The sequence below is a fragment of the Stegostoma tigrinum genome, chromosome X, assembly GCF_030684315.1.
Source record: "Stegostoma tigrinum isolate sSteTig4 chromosome X, sSteTig4.hap1, whole genome shotgun sequence".
Lineage (NCBI taxonomy): Eukaryota > Metazoa > Chordata > Chondrichthyes > Orectolobiformes > Stegostomatidae > Stegostoma > Stegostoma tigrinum.
The window spans coordinates 10,157,071-10,181,319 of record NC_081404.1 but is presented as its reverse complement, the minus strand read 5'-3'; the positions used below and the strand labels follow the sequence as shown (position 1 = coordinate 10,181,319).

Sequence of the window (24,249 nt, the reverse complement as noted above, 5' to 3'; positions counted from 1 at the left end):
CAGCTTTTTTTTCTTTACCTATTTACAAATGTAGAGAATGTTATGGTGTTTTGATATTTTGAACACACTGTTTGTTGGCTGGCATTCCCTGAATTTTCTTTGTGAGCACTATAAAGGAACTTCTTCACCCTGATTGTGCAGTTTTAAAGAGGCAACCCACACAGTCTTTCATGCGATGGCTGCCCTGATCTGCAGTATTTTTTTCTTTTTTTGCCCACTTTGTATTTTACGGACCATGGATTTGAATGAATTCAATGCTTGAATTCTGAGAAATAGATCATTGTTAACAATTTCCATTCCCATTTACACCGGCTGTTAAAGTATTGTACCAGCAGAACAGACTGAAATTTGCACGTGAAAATTTTTTGTTTCTATTTTAAACCAGTTCCAGAGATTATAAGCAACATGTCCAAATGTTGCTCTACATGTCAACTGCTTAATTCCCGGCATTAAATGACTATTTGAGCCTTGGGGATTGTAAACAACTATTGATTGTTCCACCAGCTCGCTGAGCAATCTTTCACTAGTGCTACCTCAGCATCAGTCAATATTTGGACAATATGAGACAGTTCTATTTGGTTTAAGTCAGATTGGAATTTGCCTATTTAGTAGTCAAAGTGAACCCAAGCAGTTTTCTTTAGGCATTCCCCTTTTAATCATTCTCTGAAATTACATTGCAAAGTAAATAGAATTCCACATACTGGAACATTTGTTTTTGCTACTTAGTTACATGTCCATGCAATTCCCCCTACAAGTATCCCCCAAATGATCCTTTCCTTCTTCTTATGTTGAACAAATTAATTCTATGCTGGGGAATGGATCTGAAGACCACAGTTGCCATCCAGTACTTATTTGTGTGGCATCATTGTTCAGGTGCGGGTCTGAACCAGCCGTTCACCTGAGAGTTTGGCACCACACCATTGCCTCAGCACATTTTCACCCAAAGACAGCAAACTAAGAGGGCAGAAATTAGAAGAAAGAACTCTGGCAGGTCTTTCCTAATGAAAGCACACCCTCAGATAGATCAGCAAATGCCACATAAACTTGGGATTGTACCTGGGATCTTCCTGCTTTGTTCCTCATTGCTCTAACAAACTAATCTATAGGAGGAGATAGTAGGGACTGCAGGTGCTGGAGCCCGAGATAACACGGTGTGGAGTTGGAGGAACACAGCCGGTCAGGCAGCATCAGAGGATCGGGAAAGCTGATGTTTCAGGCCTAGACCCTTCTTCAGAAAAGCTGGAGAAACTGAGCAGGTCTGGTAGAACCTGTGGAGAGAGAAACAGAGTTAGTGTTTAGGTGTTTGACCTTTCATCGAGTGTGCATACCTTTTCACTCTATCTTTTGGCAGGAACATGTACTTTATATGTGAGAGAGCTTTATACACATTCACAGTCTACTCCACAGAGCCTTCCCACTGATGCATGCTCCTGATGGTGACTTTCTTACAAAAGGTCATACAAGTACCAAGAACCTTAAAATTAGAATGACATTGAATTTATAGCACAGCAACTGGTGATTTGGCTCAGCTGGCCTATATGCTGGGGTTTATGATCTACATGAGCTTCCTCACACTCTCCTTTATCTAACCATATCAATACTGAATTATAAGAGGAAGGTTACAATCAATTTTTTCCCCCCCGAAGAGTTTAGACAATGGCATACCTTACTTCAAGTAGCTATTAACTCCTTCACAATTGGGTAAATATCTAAAAGAAAGCGTGAGAGGGTGCAAGAACAGAGAAATAGGATTAAACAACTGCAACAGAGAATTAGCACTGACAGGTCAAATGGGCCTTTCCTGTGTTGAAATTTTAATGATTCAATGCAAATCCTGTCGATAAATAAAATTAATGACAAGACTCTGTCAGTGCTGTAATAAGCAGGACACACAAAATGTTTGCTCATTGAAGTCAAGGTGGTGTGCTGATTCTGTGCGCTTTCTGTAATATTCACATGATGCTTCAATGCTTAATGGTGATATCCATGTTAAACCTGTGGTGTATGACAAGAGATTTTCATGTGTTTGTGTTCCTAATGTGCAAATATATCAAGATCACAGATGACAATGTTAATTAGAGATTAGAATGTCCCAGACAATCAATGTGATTTGTTTCTCTGTAGCGCAAGACGTACTGTCATTCTGCAGTAGCGAGAGTTTGTCAGTTACAAATCTTCTTAATTATCAGCATTATTTGTGTTGCTGTCTAATATCAATACCCTTCTATGACAAGGACTCAGTTTACCCAGTCTGCAGTAAATAATAATAATTGTGTATAAAATCATTTGCCTCAGAGATTAATGGTACAGATTTGACTGCCTGCCCATGCCATGCTTTGTGTATCTGTGCTGGTGCCAACTCCTCTGTCACATATATTGTTAGCCAATCTAGGTACCCTTGGGTATCATTACCCAACTAGGAGATAAAGCATGAGAGCAGGGGAAGTTGTGCCAATGTTATTGACTTATCTTTCATCTATGAATACATTTTGTAAATATTGCATACACTGGCATAAACAGTGTGCACTAGCATGGGGGATCAGGTTTTACATTGAATGCTGTTCAGTGAAGCCTCCCCACAGTAATGGAATACAATGAGCCAGCTTGTAGCTTTATATAACTGAAAGGATTAATTAAGAGGGCTTTGAGAAGCTATGCAATGATAATGACCAAGAAGTTACAGCATTACATGAATCCATATTCAAGTTTCAATGCCATTTTTATGCTGGTTATGATTTTTAAATCTACATTAAATTGAACGTGAATAAAGATCCCATTAGAAATGTGTCCCATGTGAATTGCCTGAAACAATTATGGCAGCAATTTTTAAATGCTACACAGTGAAGAGATGAACACAGAACACAATCAGGTTTCGAAGGTAAGGTAGAATGAGGAGTATGGATTTTGTAATGCCTGACTCAGGTTTGAAAAGCCTGAAAATTGAAGGAAGAGGAGATGAGAGAAATGAAGAGTTCCATATTTTGAGGATCTGAGAAAAATGTTGCCTAATATCTGCAGATTGAGCATAAAAAGGAAATTAAGAGCACATGGAACAGTATATTTGTAGTTCAGAAGAAACAATACAGGAAGGTTTACAGTCTCTCAGGCTACTATGGCATGAAATAAAGATCATTTGTATGGTAACGTTGTAATGGTGAGACCTGTAAGCTACACTTGGTTTTTTCTTGAGCAAGAAAGGTGCCAAAAGAACTTTGCCCGATAGAAGATCATTATTTAATCTCAGTTCTGAACAATTCAGCGAGGCAATGCAGTCTGATGCCACCTGACATGTCCACAGGTTACTCTGGATAAATTCTTTAAATAAGAAAATTGCTGCATCTTCTAGTCAGCTTTCACCTTAACAACAGCAAACAAGGCAACATGCAGGATGGGTTTCGTTATATATAGCTCTGAAGAACAGCAAAATGCCTCTTTTAAGCTGCACGATTGATCATGTGTTGAGAAAGTGAAGAAGGGGGTGAATCAACAATTGGTGCTGACAGCTGATGTCTTGGGACCTGTCAACAGTAGACTCAGCGACACATCATATTAGAAAGTGCAGTCCTAGACAGTGCTGAATGTTCCTGTCACACACTGAGCAGCAACATTGTACTTTGGAAATCATTTCTTAAAATTAATGCAAAAGACTTAAGTATTTTTTTAGATAACAGATACTGTGCAGCTTGACAAACCCACATGTAATTTACTTGCCCATTCAGCTATATTTAAGTTCATGGCAATTTAGTTCAGGTCTAGTATAGAAAGTTCTGTGCAAAAGGGTGTAAAGGAGTTTAGGTACAAGCTGAATTCCTGAATACCATGTAGACAAACAGGAGACTGGAAGAACACAGCAAGCCAGAAGTCCTGAAGAAGGGTAATACCTAAAACATTGACTTCTCTTTTCCTCCAGATGCTACCTGGCCTGCAGTGTTCTTCCAGCCTCCTGTTTGGCTCCTTGGATTCCAGCATCTGCAGTTTTTTTTTGCCTCCTGAGTACAATACCTGATGCTGAACCTAGCCAAACTAATCAGAAACATCCAGTAGTTCTGTTTCTGGTCTGTGATGCATCAGAGGAACTGTGCCAAGGTGAGGTGAAAGGACATCTGATTCTTCTGAGGTGATTACATCTGATGCTAGTGCTCATGTGGATGTCAGCAACTGGGTTGACTGTGGTGCCTCTAAGTAGAATAATAGTAATACAAAGATCAAGGTGCTGTCCATGGAACAATGTCCTAACATAGATTAACACCTGCAGGAGAGCAGGGGAGAAAATTAGTTATAAATCTTAAGTAGTATTTGCTATAACACTGAAATTATTAACAACATATGATGTTGGGAGAATAGCTAGTATATTGAACAGATGTTTTTTGGAACCCGGATTTCTATTTTTCTGGGCATATGTGACTTGGACCATAGTTATGGGCTTTGATATGTAAACCACCGAATTGGTCACATTACAAATAACTGATTTCATTTTTATTTGCTTACGTTGCACGAGAAAAATTTCTTTCCCACTAAGATTATTATCTAAACTTCTGAAGTTTGATTGAGATTATATATTGGAACCTAATTTACAAATTCTCTAAGCTTCATTGTATACAGGTCTGTTCTGTTCCAGCGTATAAACTTCTCTGGCCACTGGAGGATTTGCAGTTCTGTTGTTGTAATTTTGTAGCTGCCTTGCAGGATTGCGGAAACTGTTTTAAGAAGCCCTCTTGGATCATCTGTTAATTCCAGAAGATTTGTACGAAAACACTAGCACAATTTCAAAGTTCTGTGGCCGTTTCGGTATGAGCAATAACTCATTCAAAGATTTCACAGAAGATGGAATTTTCTTACAGATCAATTTGGAGAGATCCGCTTTTAATTATGAACCTGGGTGGAATGGTCACAGGTGGGGCAATAATGGGAGTGTCACTGCACAAGTAACCCAGAGGCCTAGCTAAATACTCTAGGGATGTAGGTTCATATTCCACTACCACAGGCGATGACATTTGAATTGAGTAAATGAAATCTGTATTAAAAGTTAGTCTAATGTGACCATGAAGCCATCTGATTCACAAAAGCTCTTCAGGGAAGGGCATGTGACTATATGTGTCTCCAGACCAATGTGGTTGATTTGGAGCTTCCCTGTTCCAAGCTGTGGCAAGCTGTTCGGTTCAAGGGCGATTAGGGACGGGCAAAAACTGTTGGTTGGACGGTGATGCCCACATCCTGATCTGTAACTTCATTCCACACAGCAGCTTACTCTTGTGTTTGGGTCGATTTTACTCTGATCACACACTCCAAAAAGAGAGTTCAGATTAAACAGGTGTGAGCAATTTTCTCGTAGTAGTTCAGTTTAAAATTGAACTTTTGGAATGCTAAAGAAGTTATATCGAATTTGAAACATTCACTCTGTCTCTCTGTCTCTCTCTCTCTGTATACAGAGGCTGCTCAACCTGCTGAGTTTCTCCAGAACCTTCTCTTTTTGTTTTAGACCTCCAGCATTGCAGCATTTTGCATTTATTGCAATAGCCTGAGTGATTGTTTGATCCTGCTGATATCTGTTGTGTTCTGTCTTGATTCAGGTACGAGCCAGTGCCATTGCTCAAGATGCTGATCAAAACTATGACTACGCTAGCAACAGTGTCATCTTACATCTGGATGTTGGAGATGAAGTCTACGTGAAACTTGATGGAGGGAAAGTTCATGGCGGCAATAACAACAAGTATAGCACCTTTTCCGGTTTCATCATCTACCCAGACTGAGTAAAGGCACCTTTGTGTTATTTTGCAGACCAGCCAGGGGAAGAATGTGTTTAGTGTCAATCAGAAGGTCAAATGGAGCACAGAATTAGCAACCCCCCCCCCCCAACTCTTAACTGTTCAGTTGTTCAGTAGATCAATCAAAGATTCTTTTGCAATTTTATTTCTTGCTTCAAGATAACTTTTTCTTCATTTTAGTGTATCAAACCATTAACAATGTGAGAGGAGTATGTAGAATACTGTGATAAGCAAAAGCACTGGCGCTAAAGAAACTGTATACAAAATTCAGAGGGTTAAATGATGATGAATACCAATTAACTAACAATGGCACAATCTGACTTTAAGGCAGGTATATGTGCCAGAAGCATATCTGACATTAATTTCAATTAAATTTTCATCCCAACAGCGTGCTTTGTACACTTTGACAGGTAAAGCTCCATTATTTACCCGAAAAAGCAAAAGTTCCAAATTCTGATACTGCACCTTAATTTTTTTTTCCCTGCATTATATAAGTAACATATTCCACTGGATGATGTCATGTTTATCTCACAGTGGAATAAGCCTGGCTGTCAGTTAACCCATGATATCATCGGTGGTGACATTGTCCACTGAGAATATGGGCAGCAATATAAACTTGGTTAAAAGAAGAAATTGCCAGGCTCAATCTGCCTGTTCTAATAGTTCAGGTGGATGTTCAAGAACCTTTGGCACCATTTCCTCCCTCAGCTAGCAACCCGAATAAACTATTGACAGGCCAATCACCTCATTGCTGTTTGTGGGATCTTGCTTGCGCAAAATGGCTGCAGCCTTTGCCTATCTAACAACAATCACTGCACTTCAAAGAAGCTCATTGTGACAAGGCGCTATATTCGTGCAAGTCTCTTTTCTCTCGCCTAATTTAAATGGTGCTCTTTTTCTACGTATTAACCATCTATGCTCCCAGCAAATACCAAGGTGGAATTTATGAAATGTTTGTTCTTTTTACTGGCTGCACACTGTTGCTAATATCACTTTAATTTGCAAAATAAATAAAGGGTCCAAGAGTTAGCATGAAAATATTAGCGTGAAAATATTTACTTTCAACAGTTATTTAGGTTGGAGTTTCACCTCCGACAGTTCACCTAGTCTTACCGTTATCACACATTGGCACAGCCCTAAGCAGACCATCACTTCCACTTTTCTGGGTGTTGTGAAGTCATATCACAGAAGTCAGTTTCTGTTTATCAGTAAGATTTGCCTTCATCCTTGACAATGTTGAATGCCTCGCCAATGAACCAATAAACAGAGGAATGTTCCCAGAGAAAGAAGAAATATAAGAGTATGTGTTCTTGATCAGAATTGCTTTTGTGCAATTAAAATGCTTGTCTGGAATTACTGTGTGCTTTTTTAAAATCCAGTTGGGCGCAGAAATTTCATATTAACATGATAAGTACGTGTATCAAAATATTTGTAGGAAGTTTGTAACTCAGCAAGAGAATCTTAATCTTACTAAATCTGGCAGAAGTTAGAATTCAGCAGAATTTGGTGATACCAAAAACTCTGCAACAAATACAGGATAGAATTAGCCTTTTAAGTTTGTTTTTCTGCTTGGAATTTCTGTACAGTTGGTCGCTGACAGAATTAACATTGTTAATTACTCACCAGAAAGATAAGCAGATCCGTCATTCTGAGTGACTTACAAATGTTTTGCCTGTATAACTTACCTAGAAAACCACACAAATCTGCAACATCATTGAATGGGACTCCATAAATGAGAATCGTAAAGATGCTTAATTTGTTGACTAGTGCATTCTGGTTGTCAAAAGTAATTTTGCACTTGTTTCCCATGTTTGCACAATTCATATAGTAGTTGAAATTCCTTATGATTAAGTTGTTAATTGTTGAAAACCATCTTTTAATTTTGAGTGTGCACCCCATGGAGCACAAGATTGATAGTGAGTAGTTCAGTGAAAGGTAGAGAAGACCAGAACATCACCATTCTTAGGACTTGAGTGATATCTTATGGTCCTTACATGAATTCAAACCTTCTCTTGTGTGACCTACTTTTAGTACTGTCAAATTAAGTTAGAGTTTTAGGGGACCCCCTGAAAAATTTGCACAGATAGACATTCAAAATGGCTAAAATTGCTAATTATTTAACGCAAGGATTAATCACAAGATGATATCTTCATGTAAATAGGGCCAGTGTGATTGAACTGAAAGGAAACAAATTTGCCATGCATGCTAAGTAGACTGGTCTGTACTATGCGCATATCATGCATAATAGCATATGCATTGTAAGGCATTTATTACAGACGTACATTCTTTGCACAGGATTCAAAGGTTTCTCTATCCAAATGAATCTACAATTGAATTCAGTTTCTTCTGCCAATAGTTCTTGAATAACATCCCCTTCTTGATGGTGGCTGCCCATCTCACCTGTTTTTCACATGTTTTAGAAGCTGGTGATGTACTGAATTCATCCCTAAATGAATAAACTTTCAGCTTTTATCTCATCTATTCTTGTGTAAATGGGTTGATAGTGTCAGTCACTTCAAATCTGGATGAGTGGTAACTATCCTTACTAGCTGCAAGTTACCCGAAATAAAATGAGTTTGGACAGTCTCAACTGAGGTGATTCTTTCTAACAAAGGGATTTTTTTGCCATAAGTGGTACTAATGAATTCATCTGGTAAAATGATCTAAAAAGAAATAACTTTATTGCCCAGGAAGTGGCAGAATAATGCAAGGGATTCTATGGAGTAGGTACATCACAGTTATTTCTGCTTTAGTCTTTTATAACTGCCTCCAGGCTTCCCTGCTCCAATACAGCATGAAAGTTGATGTTTACTCCTCAGGCCAATCTCATCACATTGGCTTCCAAAGACATCAAGAATAATATGATACTAAGTAACTTCTCCTCGGTAATAGCCTGCATATGCACGCTGGAAGGAGAGTAATGTGGGTGGACTTTGGCTGATGTTAGGATTGCTTTATTTATTATGGTCCTCACAACCAAATAGCTTCCCAGCACGTAGTATTTAGAAGAATGATCATGTGGGGGATGGTACTGGAGGTGATTGATACTTTAGATATACAAAACAAACTAGGGACAGAACCACATAGGAACTTTGCAACAGACACTGTTCATTGTACACAGCAGCAAATAGGTCTGTAGTGACACATGTAACACAAGTATAGATGGAAGGTGGATACCACTTACACAGAAAATGTGTACGGTTTATGTACTATCCGTTTGAGATACTGGATAAATGCACACCAGCTCCCTCACTGTCAAGTTAGCTGGCTCCTCTCAAAAAATACTATATTCTCTATTAACAATGCTTTCTTACTATCAAGAACCACCTCAGTTCAGTTTTTAGTTTGAGTCTTATTTGAGACAGAAATTTGTGGGTTTAAGATCCAATCCAGTCATTGAGTAGGCAGTCATGCTGGTGCAGTATAGAGGGAGTGGTGCAATGTCAGACATTCCATTTTCAAATAAAGATGGTGATCCGGATTCTGTGCAAATCAATGCTAAAGTTTTGACTGGCATCATTCTCCCAGTGCCTCAGCTGACACTCCTTCCTCAAACAACACACCAAAAACAGATTAACTTGTGAAATTCATTGAATTGAATTTTATGGGATCTAGTGTGTGAAACGGCTGCCACAACTATCTACATAACAGCCACTTTACCTCAAAATAATGTATATGAAGGCCTTTTCTTCAATGGGATGTGAGTTAGCACAACAAACATTTATTGCTGGCGATAACAAGGTGTAGAGCTGGATGAACACAGCAGGCCAAGCAGCATCAGAGGAGCAGGAAGGCTGACGTTTCATGCCTAGACCCTAGTTCAGAAAGAAGAGTCTAGGCCCAAAACGTCAGCTTTCCTGCTCCTCTGATGCTGCTTGGCCTGCTGTGTTCATCCAGCTCTACACCTTGTTATCTCAGATTCTCCAGCATCGGCAGTTCCTACTATCTCTGAAACATTTATTGCCCATCCCTGATTGCCTTGAGAAGATGGTGGTGAGCTATAGTCCATCTAGTGTAAGTAGACCCATGTGCTTTTAGGGAACAATCTCCAAGATTTTGACTCCGTGACATAGTCTAAGTCATGTTGCTGTGTGGCTTGGAGGGGAACTTGCAGGGGGTGGTGTTCCCTTGTATCTGCTGCCCTTGCTCTTCTAGGTGGAGTGGAGGACACAGTTTGAGGCTTGGAAGATGTTGAAATAACATTAGAAATGTAATAAAACACTTTGTTCTTACAAGTTCTCTTACATATTAAACAATATTGGAATACCTCATCTAAATAGTACATCTATTTTGTACTACCAGCAGCCTCAAAGATCAATTTAAAAGGTTTTGTTACTGTTTTTATTGTAAAGTACAAAGTTAATAAGGACCTAACCCTATGGGTATCAGAGCAAAAAGGATTGTCAGAAGCCAGGCAGGCAAATTTACTCTTGAAAGTTCTTCCAGTCACTTCTGCTCTTTATCTTAAGTATTAGCATTTTGACAATGGGTTAAAGTTTCCCTTGACATACCTGAAAGAAGTCTAGTGTTCCCCTCGAGTCTTGGCCAAAAAATCTCCTTCCATCATCCTGAGATGATTGGATCATGCATTTCGTTATTGCCTGGGAAATCTTTCTACGCGCAAAATGGCTGCTGCATATACCTTTCTGTGAAATTGTTTGAAACGTTTCTGAGATAAGACAACACATAAATGAAAGAGCCTTTAATATTCTCTCAAAAAGGAGCTTCTTCACAGATGTGACGGAGTTTACATCATATACATATTTGAGATACTGTAGACCTACACTAACTATACAGAATGTATTTACATTTTAGTTAAAGTGCACTCTCCAGTGGATTCCTGATATGAATCAATAGCCAATTATCAGCCACCTGTCCTCTGACCCCAGGCAGACTTGCTTTTCAGTGTGCTTCAACAGTTGCCATTCTCAGCCTGTTCCACTGTGGCATGTTGATGCAGTTAATTTTAGTGACATTCCCATTCCCTTTCTTTGCTCTCCAGCAAGAGGAAGCAAACATCAGCTAGTACAGTATTACACCAAACACACAGAATAACAAAAGTGCTGCATTCAAAACACCTCCCATCTTCTCTAGAATAATGCATTGAAGACTATTTGAAAATGGGCAATGCTTAACATTGAGTAATATCAATAACTGTATATTGTGACACCAGCTCCCATTAGCATTTAACTTTATTTAACTGATATCAGCTGTGTAGGGTATTGGTTAGGCCAAAGCTGGAGTAATGAGTCAGTTCTGATTCTGTGATTTGAGGAGATAGGTGCTTGATGACTAGCATGGACATAATGGGCTGAAGGGTCTCTTTCTGTTCTGTAATACTATGATTATGACTCAATGACACCAGAAATGCATTACAAGGTTTTGCAAATGATATCATTGAGTGTTAAAATGAAACAAAGTTGGATTACTACATTGTAATTCACCTTGGACAGCCTGAGAACTAGAGCTAGTGACTTAGATTTCAGAAATATGATAGTTTTTTAGTGTTCACTTTAACATTATATTGGTGACACACCACATGATGTGGGATGTAGGGTCAGGATTCTGGCTTATCTTTGCACGGTGAGCCATATAAAATGCTTACTGGTCGCCAGGTGATACAAAGTTCTTGCCATTCTGGCTCCTCCTTCACAATGTGTATTGCTAAACTTCCAGCTTCATTATTCCACGGTGAAGCAGCAAATTAATCATACACGTTGATTAAAGTCCACAGTTTCTGCAAGTGATTGATTTGTGGGATTTTGTTGTTCTGCTTGGATCGCCACAACTATCTCCCCTGTGAACAGAGATGGTCATTAGTAAGCAGAGCAGCTTGAGGAGGAATGTATCTCACATAGCACAACGCAAACAAAGTATTGTAAATTGTCACTGCAGCAAATCTACTCTAACCGCAGATGGGAGCGGTGGGGAGGCGTGGGGGTGGGGGGGCGGCGTGGGTAGCTGGCTGTAGAATGGTGAGATGATAACTGAACCATTTTGCACATGTTGAACAAGCAAGTGGAATTAACACTAAGAAACTAGAAAGGTAATTGTTTCTGAGAAACATAAAATCATGCAGTACGGAAGAGACCATTTGGCCCATCAAATCTGTGCAAGCTTTTTTGAAAAAGCTATTGTCTAATTCTTTCGCGTTTTTTTTTCCCCACAGCCCTGCAAGTTATTTCCCCTTCAAGTATATCCAGCTTCTTTTTCAGAGTTAAGACTGAATCTGCTCCCATCATTTAATTACAACTTGCTGCCTGAAAAAATTCCATTCATTGCCTGTCTGGTTCTTATGACAACAGCATAAATCAGTGCTGTCTGACTTTCCGCCAGTGGAAACAATTTCTGCCTGTCTAGTTATCAAAACTTAAGGAGGCAGAATTCTATCAGCATCCCCAATTCGCTTTGTGGAGTAGGTCTTTATTTATGTTTCAAACATATCACTTGTAATCCACTGTACAATTTAAAGAAGAAAAGTTTATATGAAAAAATGTGGCGAAATGTTTCTTTGCTTGGGGAGCTAGCAGATCTGGCAAAGCTGTGTTGTTTTTAACACAATGAAGTCGAGTGCGCTTGATATGTTTCAACATAATGAATACCATTGGATATCTTTCAAATCTTCAGTAAGAAACTGATTTGGACAATGATGTTTCGTCTTGTTCCCCACTGCAAGGCATTATGATGACATAGAGTGCCATTGTGTCATCATTTATATGAATGTTCTTTTCCATTCAATATTACAAATGATATCAGCAAGATGTTTCTGCTGGAAAATGCTCAGGCTAGGGCAATGTTTCGGTTCTTATAAATGGTCGAAATTTACAAAACCACATAACAAGAGTTTTAAACACACTATCAAAAGTTGTGTGGTACACTGTGATATCTTAGTGTGTATTCTTTCTTTCCATATTTATTCCTTTGAAGGGCAGGAATTTCCAACCTGTGGATTTTTCCTTAGATACCACCCATCCAGCTCGGAGCTATATCTACAACAGAAAACATCCTCCTTGCTTTTCAGCATTCCACAGAAAGTGGCATATAAGTCAATCTTAGAACCTTCAAAACACTTTTATGCCAGCTTTACATTGTGAACCCCCAGATTTGGTAATTGCATTTTGAAATGTGAAAAAGAAAATGAGTAACTCAAATCGTCAAGTTTTGTTGAACTGATAAATTCCATAAGCAAAGCATGAATCATGATCAGAACGTTTTACAAATCATCAAATTCATTGTCTTTGATATCCAATGCAAACAGTTCAGGAGTTGAGTCACTTTGGCGATGGCAATTTTGGTTTCATAATAATTTCTCCACTACAAATCATCCACTGATTGAAAAATCAATCTGCATCCACTGAATTGGAAATTCCACATCTTTTAAATGATCTGCACATAATTAATGCATGAACAGCAATCCCATAACTTGATGACAAAACGACATGAAACATCAAGCAGAGCAGCATATATATTTTTACTTTCTGTGAAGGTTTTTTTACTCCATCAACATCCTCCTATTCCATTTAGCACAAAGATGATTGTTGAATGGCATGTCTGGGCACACATCCAAAGATTTTACAATGCATGTCTGCACACCTTCTATAACTGCAGTTTGGGTTTTATTTCTTTGTAGGCACCTCTTGATCTCTTTTCTTATATAGGATCAGCACATATCCTATAATGTTAAGCAGCATTCTTTACATGGTCCACCGAGATGTTTATTCCACACATCATTGATCCATTCATTTTCTCATGTTCAGCAATTTTCAATTGAGCTGTTTTAAAATCTTTTCACTCGCAGTGTGGCTGTTAAGCGCGTAAAAATTCATGGGCATTTTATCTATGTTGCCAACGTGACATTAATGGGTACTTGTGTTTTTGTTCCTATCAGAGGAATCGCTAGAAACTGATCATCTATCTACTGCTACAACCCTTGAGACATTTTTGCTCTGTTGCTATGCAATCTTTGCTGGATGCCAGGTTTGATTTTGCCCATTTAAGTGTGTTAGTATGAAGTGCATTTCTGGTGATGATGTAACCACTCCAACTATTTTGGAGGATCCATTCCAACACATGCTTCTCAAGACCAGGCCAACAGCGTGTCCCTTTTCTCATGGTTCATTTGGTCTTGGGCATCTTCTTCAGGGTGGATTCCTCCTTCTTCTATTCTCAGTCCAGCTTTTTGCTAACAGTGATTTCCCTCGCTTCAGCACAGTGATTCAATGAGTTAACAAATTTTATGACTTTCAGATTGAGACAAGCTTCATGCTTTATTTATTTTGCAAGACAGCCCATTTCTGTTTGTCAGTTGCGATGCACGTTGTTTTGAGTGGGCATCTTAAATTCCCATGCACCTTCTCGGCAGGGCGGCATGGTGACTCACTGCTGCCTCACACCACCAGGGACTCGGGTTCAAGTCCACCCTCCAGTGACTGTCTATGCGGAGTTTGCACATTCTCCCCGTGTCTGCGTGGGTTTCCTCCAGGTGGTCTGGTTTCCTCCCACAGTTCAAAGATGTGCAGGCTAGGTGGATTGGCCATGCTAAATCATGCTAAATTGCCCGTAAAGTTCAGGGAAATGTAGAGTGGGTTATAGGGGAATGGGTCTGGGTAGGATGCTCCAAGGGTCAGTGTGGACTTGTTGGGCCAAGGGCCTGTTTCTATGTAGGGATAATCTGATTCTTAATACCGTCCATATCACCACCTTGATTCAATGCATTGTTTTAAAAGGCAAGCATAACACTAAAAATATTTCTGAGCTGAGAAAAATAAATTTTGCTGTCCTAAATGTGCACTGATAAAACAGGGTAATTTTATATGTTGCATTGACATCATGATCTTATGGTAGTTGTGTGTCCATATAATTTTTTGGGTTCCCTGACTTTTCTGTTGTTGAACAGTGGATCACGGACAAACCCTCCATCTTGTGACCCAGCTGAGATATAATGCATCTAAAGTTGATATGTTTGGAATTCAAAAGGTATTGCTCCAGGAGAAGATGTTTGATCACTTGGGTGTTGAAAGGAGTGAAAAGCTTGAACCCTTATCAGGACAGCATACAAGACAAAATTGTTTGATAGGTGATTTGGAGAACATGTGGAGTTAAGGGGACAAGCAGAAGAATAAATAGTAAACAGCAAGTAGAGATTGGCAAATGGTGGGAGGTGATGTTCCACAAGGATAAGGGCTGGATCCACTGTTTACAATTTTCATTTAATGATTTGGACCCAGACATCAGAAGTACAGTTTCACAATTTGCATGTGACGCTGAACTGGGGACTTTCGCAAATACCATAAGACCATAAGACATAGGAGTGGAAGGCAGGCCATTTGGCCCAGCAAGTCCACTCTGCCATTTAAATCATGGCTGATGGGCATTTCAATACCACTTCCCTGCACTCTCCCCGTAGCCCTTGATTCCTTTTGAGATCAAGAATTTGTCGATCTCTGCCTTGAAGGCATCCAACGTCCCGGCCTCCACTGCAGTCCGTGGCAATGAATTCCACAAGCCCACCATTCTCTGGCTGAAGAAATGTCGTCTCATTTCAGTGAAATACAATAGAGACTTGTGACAAAATACAAGAATATATTAATAAACTTGCAAAGCAAGCATGTAATTGGCAAATTAATTCAATATTTTCCAGTGCAAGGTATTAAATTTTGATAGGAAGGATAAAGAGGCCACATACTCCATGGAAAACATGTGTCTGAACTGGAGAGAGAAACAGTGATCTAGAGACATAAATATGCAAATCATTAAAAACATGACACAGGTTATTAAAACTGTTACCAAAAAACAAAATCGCTGGCATTCATCTCTAGAGAGATAGAATTGAAATGAAGAGAAGTTAATTTTGCTGTGAACCTTGGTTAGGACATCCTTGGACTACTGTGAACAGTTCTGGTTTCCGTATTATTATCAGAAAGAAAGGCACTGCAAGAAAGGTTTACTAGAATTATCCTAGAGCTGAAAGGTGATCGCTGTCAGGAAAGACTGAACTGGCTAGAAGATAAAGGGCTGATGGGGTGCTTTAATAGAGGTCTTTAAGATTATAGCCTGGATTTTGAGGGAGTCAGGGTGACATGGGAGCCCTTTTACAATAGCAGGCAAGTACTGATTCCAGGATTCCCAACCCCATTCCCAGGGTTCTCCAATTTTCACCAGGCACTTTTAAAGATGTGGGCTGGATCAGGTTACAAGCCCCGACAGGAGGAGGCATGGAGTGTGTGGGAATGGAGGGAGTGTGAAGGGTGAGGGCTGAATTGACTTTCTGTGTTTATTATTACTGAGGCACAGCACTGAGGTGGGTCATTTGAAAAACCTGCCTCACCACCTGATAACCCCAGCAAGTTTTTCCAAGGTTGGCTGGTCCAGCTGCAGCGAGCACCCACCAGACCCTACCTCTATCCTTCATCCCCAGCTTGGCAATGAAGATCCCATCCTTGTGAGCACTTTAGCCTGAGATAGGTGGGTGAGCCAGGAAATTGGCTGGACTCCTGCTGTCCGACTCAAGGATGAAAATCTAGCCCTACGAAAGACTTTGATAGGATAGTTATCAAATTCCACTTCCACTTGTGAGCTACATCTGAACTAGGGGCTATCAATACAAAATAGTCACTAAAAAAATCCAGGGGGGAATTCAGGATAAACCTCATTGCCTTGCGGGCTGTTAAGATGTGGAACTTGCAATCATAGGGAGCAGTTAAGAGGTTTAATTTAAGTGTGTTTGAAGGGAAGAGAGATATGAATCTGAAGAAGAAAGGGTTAAAAAATGGACATCATTGGATTGGATGAAGGGAGAAGGAGGCAGTTCATGTCCAACCATAAACACCAAAAGACCTGTTTTTGTGCTGTTAATACTTCTATCTGGTCCCTCTATCGCTTCCAGTATCCAATATCTCCCTTTAGTTATGGCGGTCTCATTTATTTATGCTCCTATGAATTCCTTCTCAGCTCTAAATACATTATCGTCTACCCATTGTGCTGAAAACAAGATTATCTTGGTCCTCAATGCAAACCTATTCTTTCCTAGGGTCTCAAAACTGTAAACCTTTTTCTTTGCCCTTTCCTTCCTCCAGGTTTTAAACACAAGCTTGGTCCCAAAAGTCCGGATATCTCAGCTTTAATTCTGTTAAACATCCACAACCCTCTTAGGCAAACCACTCTTAAGAATCACTACCCTCTGAGTGAAGAAATTTCATCTGATCTCAGTCCTAAGTGATCAGCCCCTTGTCCCGAGACTGTGCTCCCCCTCCCCCTCCATGTTCGAGATTCCCCAGCTTGGGGGGGGGGGGGGGGAGGTGGCGGGAGTGCATAATAATCTCAGTATCGACCCTGTCAAAACCCTTCAGATTCTTATGTATCAATGAGATTACTTTTCATTCTTCTAAACTCCAGTAATATAGACCCAATTTATTCAGTCATCTATCATAGGAGAATCCACTCATCTCAGGAGACATTTGGCAATAAAACATCCATGTTGAAAGGAAAAGATGGCACTAAGACAAGAATAATAAAAAAAAACGCTATTAGATTGAAATGATAAAAGATGCAAGTGAAAAGACTGTTGGCCACAGTTTTATTTAATTGAATGAAAAAGGAAAGGGAAATGTTAGTTCAAGCACATCCAAGAATGTTTTTAGATCAAAAATATTGCTTTTATTGATTCTTATTCTCTGATTCTTCTGACTTTGTAGCAGCTCTGTCATGTAGAGTGAGGTCATGTGTCACTATTGTTTGCCTATATTTTTGCTGAGATGTACCAAATGCATCTATTTCTTGGCCCTGATCCCAATTAAGCGCAAAATCACCTATTTAGTTCGGATTACTGCGATAACATTTTTTTTCCCATAGATAACAGGATATGTACAACTTCATGTATGGAAGTCAATAAGCCAACGAATAAGAGCTACTGAAATCCAATAGAGGACTTTCCTTGCTTGGTCACCTCAGTACATTTAAAGTTCCATCAATAGCCAATTTTAAGGAAAAAAGAAAGCAAGCTCCCATATTGGTAATGGCAAGAATACAGTAACCATAAAGATTGGTTGTTTGAAATAAACCTGAAAGTGCTGAGAATCTGAAATAAAAACAAAATGCTTTTTAAAAAAACATCAGGTCTGACAGCATCCAAATAAAATGTATATTAATGTTTTGTATAGAGACTCTTCATCAAAACAAGTGATTTTAGAGAAGCAACTGAATTCTGATACTGAGACTGTTGCACAATGTGACTAATAGAAGCTGCCTGTTGAAATTGAAATTTTCCACCTATGAATGGTCAAGGATAAAATATCTTGAGATTGATCCTTGAACAAGTGGATTTCTTCCCATTTAACTGTCAATGCCATGCTTTAAGATTTATTGCGCTATTAACAAACTTTCTACTTTCTTTACACATTTTGTCAACAGGTATGATCATATTGAGAGGGAAAGCAGTGTTTGCTTGCTGCAGGCCTTCCCAGAGCTTTCTAATACTCTGCAGTCCCCTATGTCATTTGATTTGAGAATTTCAGTACAGCTGCCATAATACAACTCAAATATCAAGTTCCCATTATGGCTTAATTTTCATAATTTCTCCCATGGAAGGTAAATATTGTTTGGTGGATGTTTTGCACTTGCTGAGAGCAGCCACTGGATACAGTGGAGATACCATTAGCTGATTTGGGTGCCATACTCTATGATTTTGCCTTGTTTGTCACAAGCTAAAATTGCATTGAAACCTGTGATGTTCTGTGTATTTAATTTATTATTTCAACTGTGTGAAGACTACCCAAATAGTTTTGCATGAAACATTCTAATCACCAGAACTCTCCAATGGTGATGGATTGGGTGATACAAATTGGCTAGATATCTCCTTTCACCTCTGAAATGTCGACTCAACCTCACCCCAGACTGACAGGTTTAAATGTCACCTCTATCTGTTGTATGTTAGAATTTAATTTAATGTACTTGAGTCATTTCCAAATAGTTCCCAGTTAGTATAGAATCAGATAACATCGATAGTTTGGCCATCTTACCAAATTGGCAGTCTGGGTGGCTAGTGTATAAAATGGAAAATGTTACATTGGCACAAGGTGATCTTCTGCGGTTAGCACACTATTGGAACTTCACACAGTAGCTATCTGTGAAAGCTGACCCAAGAATGTGTTGTGCTGAGAGTGCATGCCCAGAATGGTTTTCTATTGCTAACATTTATTGGAAAAAGGAAAAGACTTCAGATTGTGATGTTAAGAGCAGTTATGAATAATAATGTAGAGTCATGTGCTGACCAAATGGTTGCTAAAAGTCTCCTCAGCAAAATAATGCTGGCACCATTAATTGAGGTGGTTTTGCAGTTCAATTGCTAATAATTTGGAAGGTGTGTCATTTCCTTTGTGAGGAGGAAAACAGGCTAGAACTGCGAAGCTCGCAAACCTGTGATGCTCATGTAACTTAATAATCCATTTTGGTGAAAGCTGTGTAATTGCAGGGATGGACAGGGAGCAGGGAAGAGGGGGAAATATTCCTGAACAAAGAAATGCTATGGGCTTTCCCCATAATTATTAACTAACAAAAATGCATTCTCATAAATGCCACATTTTAAAGCTCTGTGTTCTGATGTTTTCTAAATGGGTCATTAATTACAAAGGAAAACAAGTATTACCCCATTTTGAGAGGAAATTTACTCAAGTGTCTATTCTCTATAAATGGGCACTGGTGTCAATATCGGTCTTCAAATAGTAAACTCGCGATAATGTTGAGAAGTTGTACTGCCTGAGCGTATGTCACAAAGCCGTTGTGCCTTAGTGACTTTTTTAATGGGGAGGTGATAGTCTATTGGCATTCTCACTAGACTAATAATCTAGAGACCCAGGTAAAGTTCTGCAGACTCAAGTTCAAATCCTGCCATGACAGATTTGATCTCAATAAAAAGCTGGAATTATGAGTCTAATGATGACCATGAAACTATTATCAATTGTTAGGAAAAACCTCATGTCCGTTCAGGAAGGACTTCACTCCCACCGCAACGTAGTTGACTCTTAACTACTCTCTAGGCAATAAATGCTGGTTCAACCAGCAATGCCCACATCCTGTGAATGAAAATTAATTAGCAATTTATTCAAATAACAAGATCACACAAGTGCATCTTTTACTTTAGGAAGATTAGATGTGAAATTGTTAACATTCAGCAAATATTCACCGTGTTGTAATTGTCTATCTCCACATTCTGTATGAAACATTTTTTTCTGTATTTTGGATGTCAAGTACTAAATAATTTTAATCTAAATGTCATTACAATAATTCTTTCACTGACCTGATCCTGAACAATCGCATCCCTGAACAATTTGAATCTGAAATCAGTACATCTTCCCTCATTATAGCACCAGTCTCACTTGCCAACCCTATTCCTTCCCCATTCAAAAAAACATAACTTGTTTCCTTTACTATGTTCCACATGCTAACAGAGAAATAACTGCTATTTCTGTATTGCTTTGTCCCTCAGATCATGATACTAAATGCCACTGGGTCATTTGTACTGCAATATTAAATAATTATATTAAACTGTATTCTGGTTTTCCTCCTACTGCTGCTGGAAGCTATCATTAAAATTAGGAATCACCTCGAAAGGTATGGGCTAATCAAGGACAGTCAGCACAGTAAAAGCCAGCTTATGTTTGACTAATGTAAGTCTCTTGAGGAAATTACCAAATTTATAGATGTGGAAATAATGAGCTGACATATGTGAACTTTGAAAACATACTATAAAGTGACACATGTAAAACTTGTGAAAATAAGGCCTATGATATTAATGGAAAATGTGGCATGGATAGAGAAATGGTTTTTGGATAGAAAACAAAGCACAGAAATAATTGGATTTCATGTCATTAATGGGATGCTCAAGGGATAGTGGTAGTGTATTGTTCTGCATACAGATAAAGGATTTAAAAGTGGCCATTGAGGGACCAACAACAAAATCTGATGATATCCAATTAAGGGGTATCACAAATTGTGAGGAATAGCATACACTTCATTGGACATTCTCCCTAGATTATAATTTTAAAGCAGTTTAGCTTAAAATATTTCCCTTTTTTCTAGGTTCCCCAACTCAAGGGATAAGTCATTCCTTCTATCTTTCGTGTCAATTCTCTCAATTGTTTTAAACACCCTGTAACATCCTTTTATTCCAGGGGATATAACTCAAGTTTGCTTAGTTGATCATTATAATTTTTTAAATTCATCCTATTTAGTACCTTGATGAATCATTACTGGACTTTCCTCAGTGGCAGTACATCCATCTTAAGGTGTAATCTGCGAACAGAATACAGTATTCAAATAAAGCCTAACCAGCAGTTTATAACTGTAGTAGTACCTCCTTGCTTTTATATTCTGAATCTCTCGAGATCAAGCCAGGCAATCTATTGGCTTTTTGATCTCCTTTGCAGCTCTGAGCAAGTTTTTAATGACTACTCGGATACTGAAGTGATTTGCTTTATCATTTAAATTTTACTCCCATTCTTGTATCCATAATGTACAAACTTGCGCTTTATTATATCCGCCACTGAACTACTCACGCACACAATTTGTGGTCCTTTTGCAATTTTCTTCACAATTCACTTTCATTTGCAGCCCAGTGTCACATGAACATTTAGATATGCTCTCCTTTATTCCAAAACTAAAGTTATATTTGAAAATCTAGGCCCTCGAGCACCAATTTACCTCCCAACCAGGTTCCTATCCATTTAACAGGCTATCTCTAATTCCATGTTCATCAGTGTTGGTTAGCAATACCTCGTGCAGAGTATTGAAAAAAAATTAAATTTAAACCATCTATTTATACTGTTCTAGGCACCATGCGAGTTGCCCTGTCAAATTAATCCAGCGTTGGTTAAACATGAGCCATCTGTCACAGAACTGTGCTAATTTTCCTGAATCAGCTTATCTTCTTCCAAATATTCAGTTACTCTCTGCTTGATCTTGAATTTCAGTATTTCTGCCAGCACTGATCTACTGAATGTTGAAATTCTAGGCTTTCTAGTACAAAAAAAACTGTGCAAGATATTGGGGAGGCTGCAAGTGCAGTTTTAAGCAGTGGTGAACGCCCCATTATAGGAATGATATTGGAGCATTGGAAATTTTGCAACATGAATTCACTCTGTTGATACCGTGGCTAGAAAGTTATGGCTGGCTTGAAGATCTAGGCCTGAATTCACGGAATACAGAAGTGAAGGTGAGAGTTTATAAAATAGAAGTGTCCAGAATTATGAAAGAAGTTTCAAGAAGATCTTCATTGTTTGCCTTATGATTATAAGTGCAAAAGGAGAGGTTAAAAGATTTTTTTTCTGTGCAAGAGTTATTAGAAAATGGGTTACAGTGCCACAATTGGTGATTGAAGGTGCAGTATGATACTACAGAAAATTATAATTTGATGAAAATTGTTAAACTGGGTAAAGGGCAGGGGGCAAGAAAATGTACAGCTAGCACATACCTGATGGACCAAGTGGTTTCCTTCTGTGTTGAAATTTCTAAAATTCCATGAACTCTGCAAATAACAGAAATTGTTATTTGCCATTACTATATGTGTGAATTTGTCTGATCACTCACTGCAGCCTTTGGTGATGCAATTTACACCCTTTTTACAAGATTTACATGGATTTTCTTTTTAAGTTCCAGAGGGCAATCAGTGAAATTTACCTTGTGGACAGAAAGCCACTTTTGATTTTCTTCCAAATAATTGTGTAAAGGTTCAACTTATTGACCTTACATCCAGGACCAGGGAGATTGTTGTTTAACCAAAAAGAAGTGAAGTGTATCCCTTCTTATTTGCATCTTATTTTCATGGTGTCAAAAATATTGATCCAATGACTGAAGTACAACGTGTGAAAGTATGCATATGTATGTATGTAATCAGATTTTACATTTTGTGATGATCTCATGCATAGAATGTTACTGTGTACAGTACTGGATATTGTGTTGCCATGGCGATAAGGTCAAATTGCAGTACCGAATGACAAATGGCCCTATTCACATGAATATGATAGTTACATTTAGCTTATTGTCTTGAATTGATTTCGTCTCATTTTTGAATAAGCTTATTTACAATCTCTCAATCACTTGAAATGTATTACAACTTATTGGCTTTTCCTGAATTATCAGGTGACAATTCAGGAAATGTTTGTACTATCTGATTTGCATAAAACAAACAGTCAAATACATTTTCGGAGACCTTGGACAAATGATCAATTCTTATGGCCCCAGAATCAGGACTGATGTCTGCAAATACCAGTCACCTAGTTGTAACCTAACATGGAATTCACAGATGTACAAGTTAGCCCATTACTTTGACAACATGCCATCTGAAGTTCCAATCCTGTTATTGAGTTGTCGAATAATCCTATAACTTGGGGTTATAGTTAGAAAATGAAGAGACCAATAAATTACAGGAGGAACAAAATGTTAATCGCCAGCAACTCCATATTAAGACGTTGAATTTTGATAAGACAAACAGGGCAGGACTTACATAATTGATGGTAGGGCCCTGGGGAGTGTTGCCAAACAGAGAGACCTGGGGCTGCAGCTATATTGTTCCTTGAAAGTGCCAACAGGTAAACAGGATGGTGATCAGAACATTGAGTACAAAAGTTGGGATGTCATGTTACAGCTCTACAAGACATTGGTAAGGTCACATTTGGAGTTCTGCAACTCCAGTCACCGAGCTAAGGGAAGGATGTTATTAAACTGGAAAGTGTGCAATAAAAGATTTACAAGCATGTGTTACCAATACCAGAAGTTTAGAGTTATAAGGAGAGCTGGATAGGTTGGGATTTTTTCCCTGCAGCATAGAAGACTGAGGGTTGATCTTATAGAGGTTTGTAAAATCACGAGGGGTATAGATAAGGTGAATAACCAAGGTCTTTTCCTTAGGGTAAGGGAGTCCAAAACTAGAGGGCATAGTTTTAAGGTGAGAGGGGAAAGATTTAAAAGAGGCCTGAGGTATATGGAAGGAGCTGCCAGAGGAGTGGTGGAGGCGGATACAACATTTCAACATGGATAGGAAAGGTTCAGAGGGGTATGGGGCAAACAGAGGCAGATGGGACTAGATCTGTTTGGGAAAGCTGGTCGGTGTGTATGATTTATGCCGAAGACCCTATTTCTGCGCTGTATGACTGTGACTCTATAAATGCCCCACTGTGGACCATGAGAGTTGAATGTATCAGCTGAAGTTCTTCCACTAGTTTGTCATTGTTAGTGCTTACAGTATGTAACCTGTATTTTGTCATTCTGAGAGTTCAAACAACATTACAATTCTGGCATATCGATGTTAGATTATAGCAAACAAGAGAATCTGTTGAAAATTCAAGGTGTGACAGTTTCAGGAGCTCACATTTCAAGGAAAGTGTCACTTGGGGATAAAGAACTCCAATATGCTGCAATTTGTCTTTTGTTGGGGAGAGATTTTGAAATACTTCCTATTTTGTGAGGAGAGATTCTCTGTTATTTTCTCCAA

General features: G+C 38.9%; 1 protein-coding gene and 1 long non-coding RNA gene across 3 annotated transcripts in view; one reads left to right on the top strand and one right to left on the bottom strand.

Annotated features, from left to right (window-relative positions):
- Positions 1-24,249, bottom strand: part of LOC132207520 (uncharacterized) — an 82,341-nt gene that overhangs the window by 2,135 nt on the left and 55,957 nt on the right. Inside the window, exon 2 of the long non-coding RNA XR_009443507.1 lies at positions 1,057-1,268. This is a non-coding gene — a long non-coding RNA (uncharacterized LOC132207520). The remainder of the gene's footprint in view (positions 1-1,056; positions 1,269-24,249) is intronic.
- Positions 1-24,249, top strand: part of LOC125448242 (complement C1q-like protein 4) — a 75,295-nt gene that overhangs the window by 49,595 nt on the left and 1,451 nt on the right. The window contains exon 2 of one of the 2 annotated variants that reach the window (XM_048523382.1): positions 5,571-5,710. In XM_048523382.1, coding sequence (XP_048379339.1) covers positions 5,571-5,710 — 140 coding nt within the window. Of the gene's footprint in view, positions 1-5,570; positions 7,583-24,249 lie in introns of those variants that run through there. The other variant, XM_048523383.2, reaches the window with a different exon arrangement.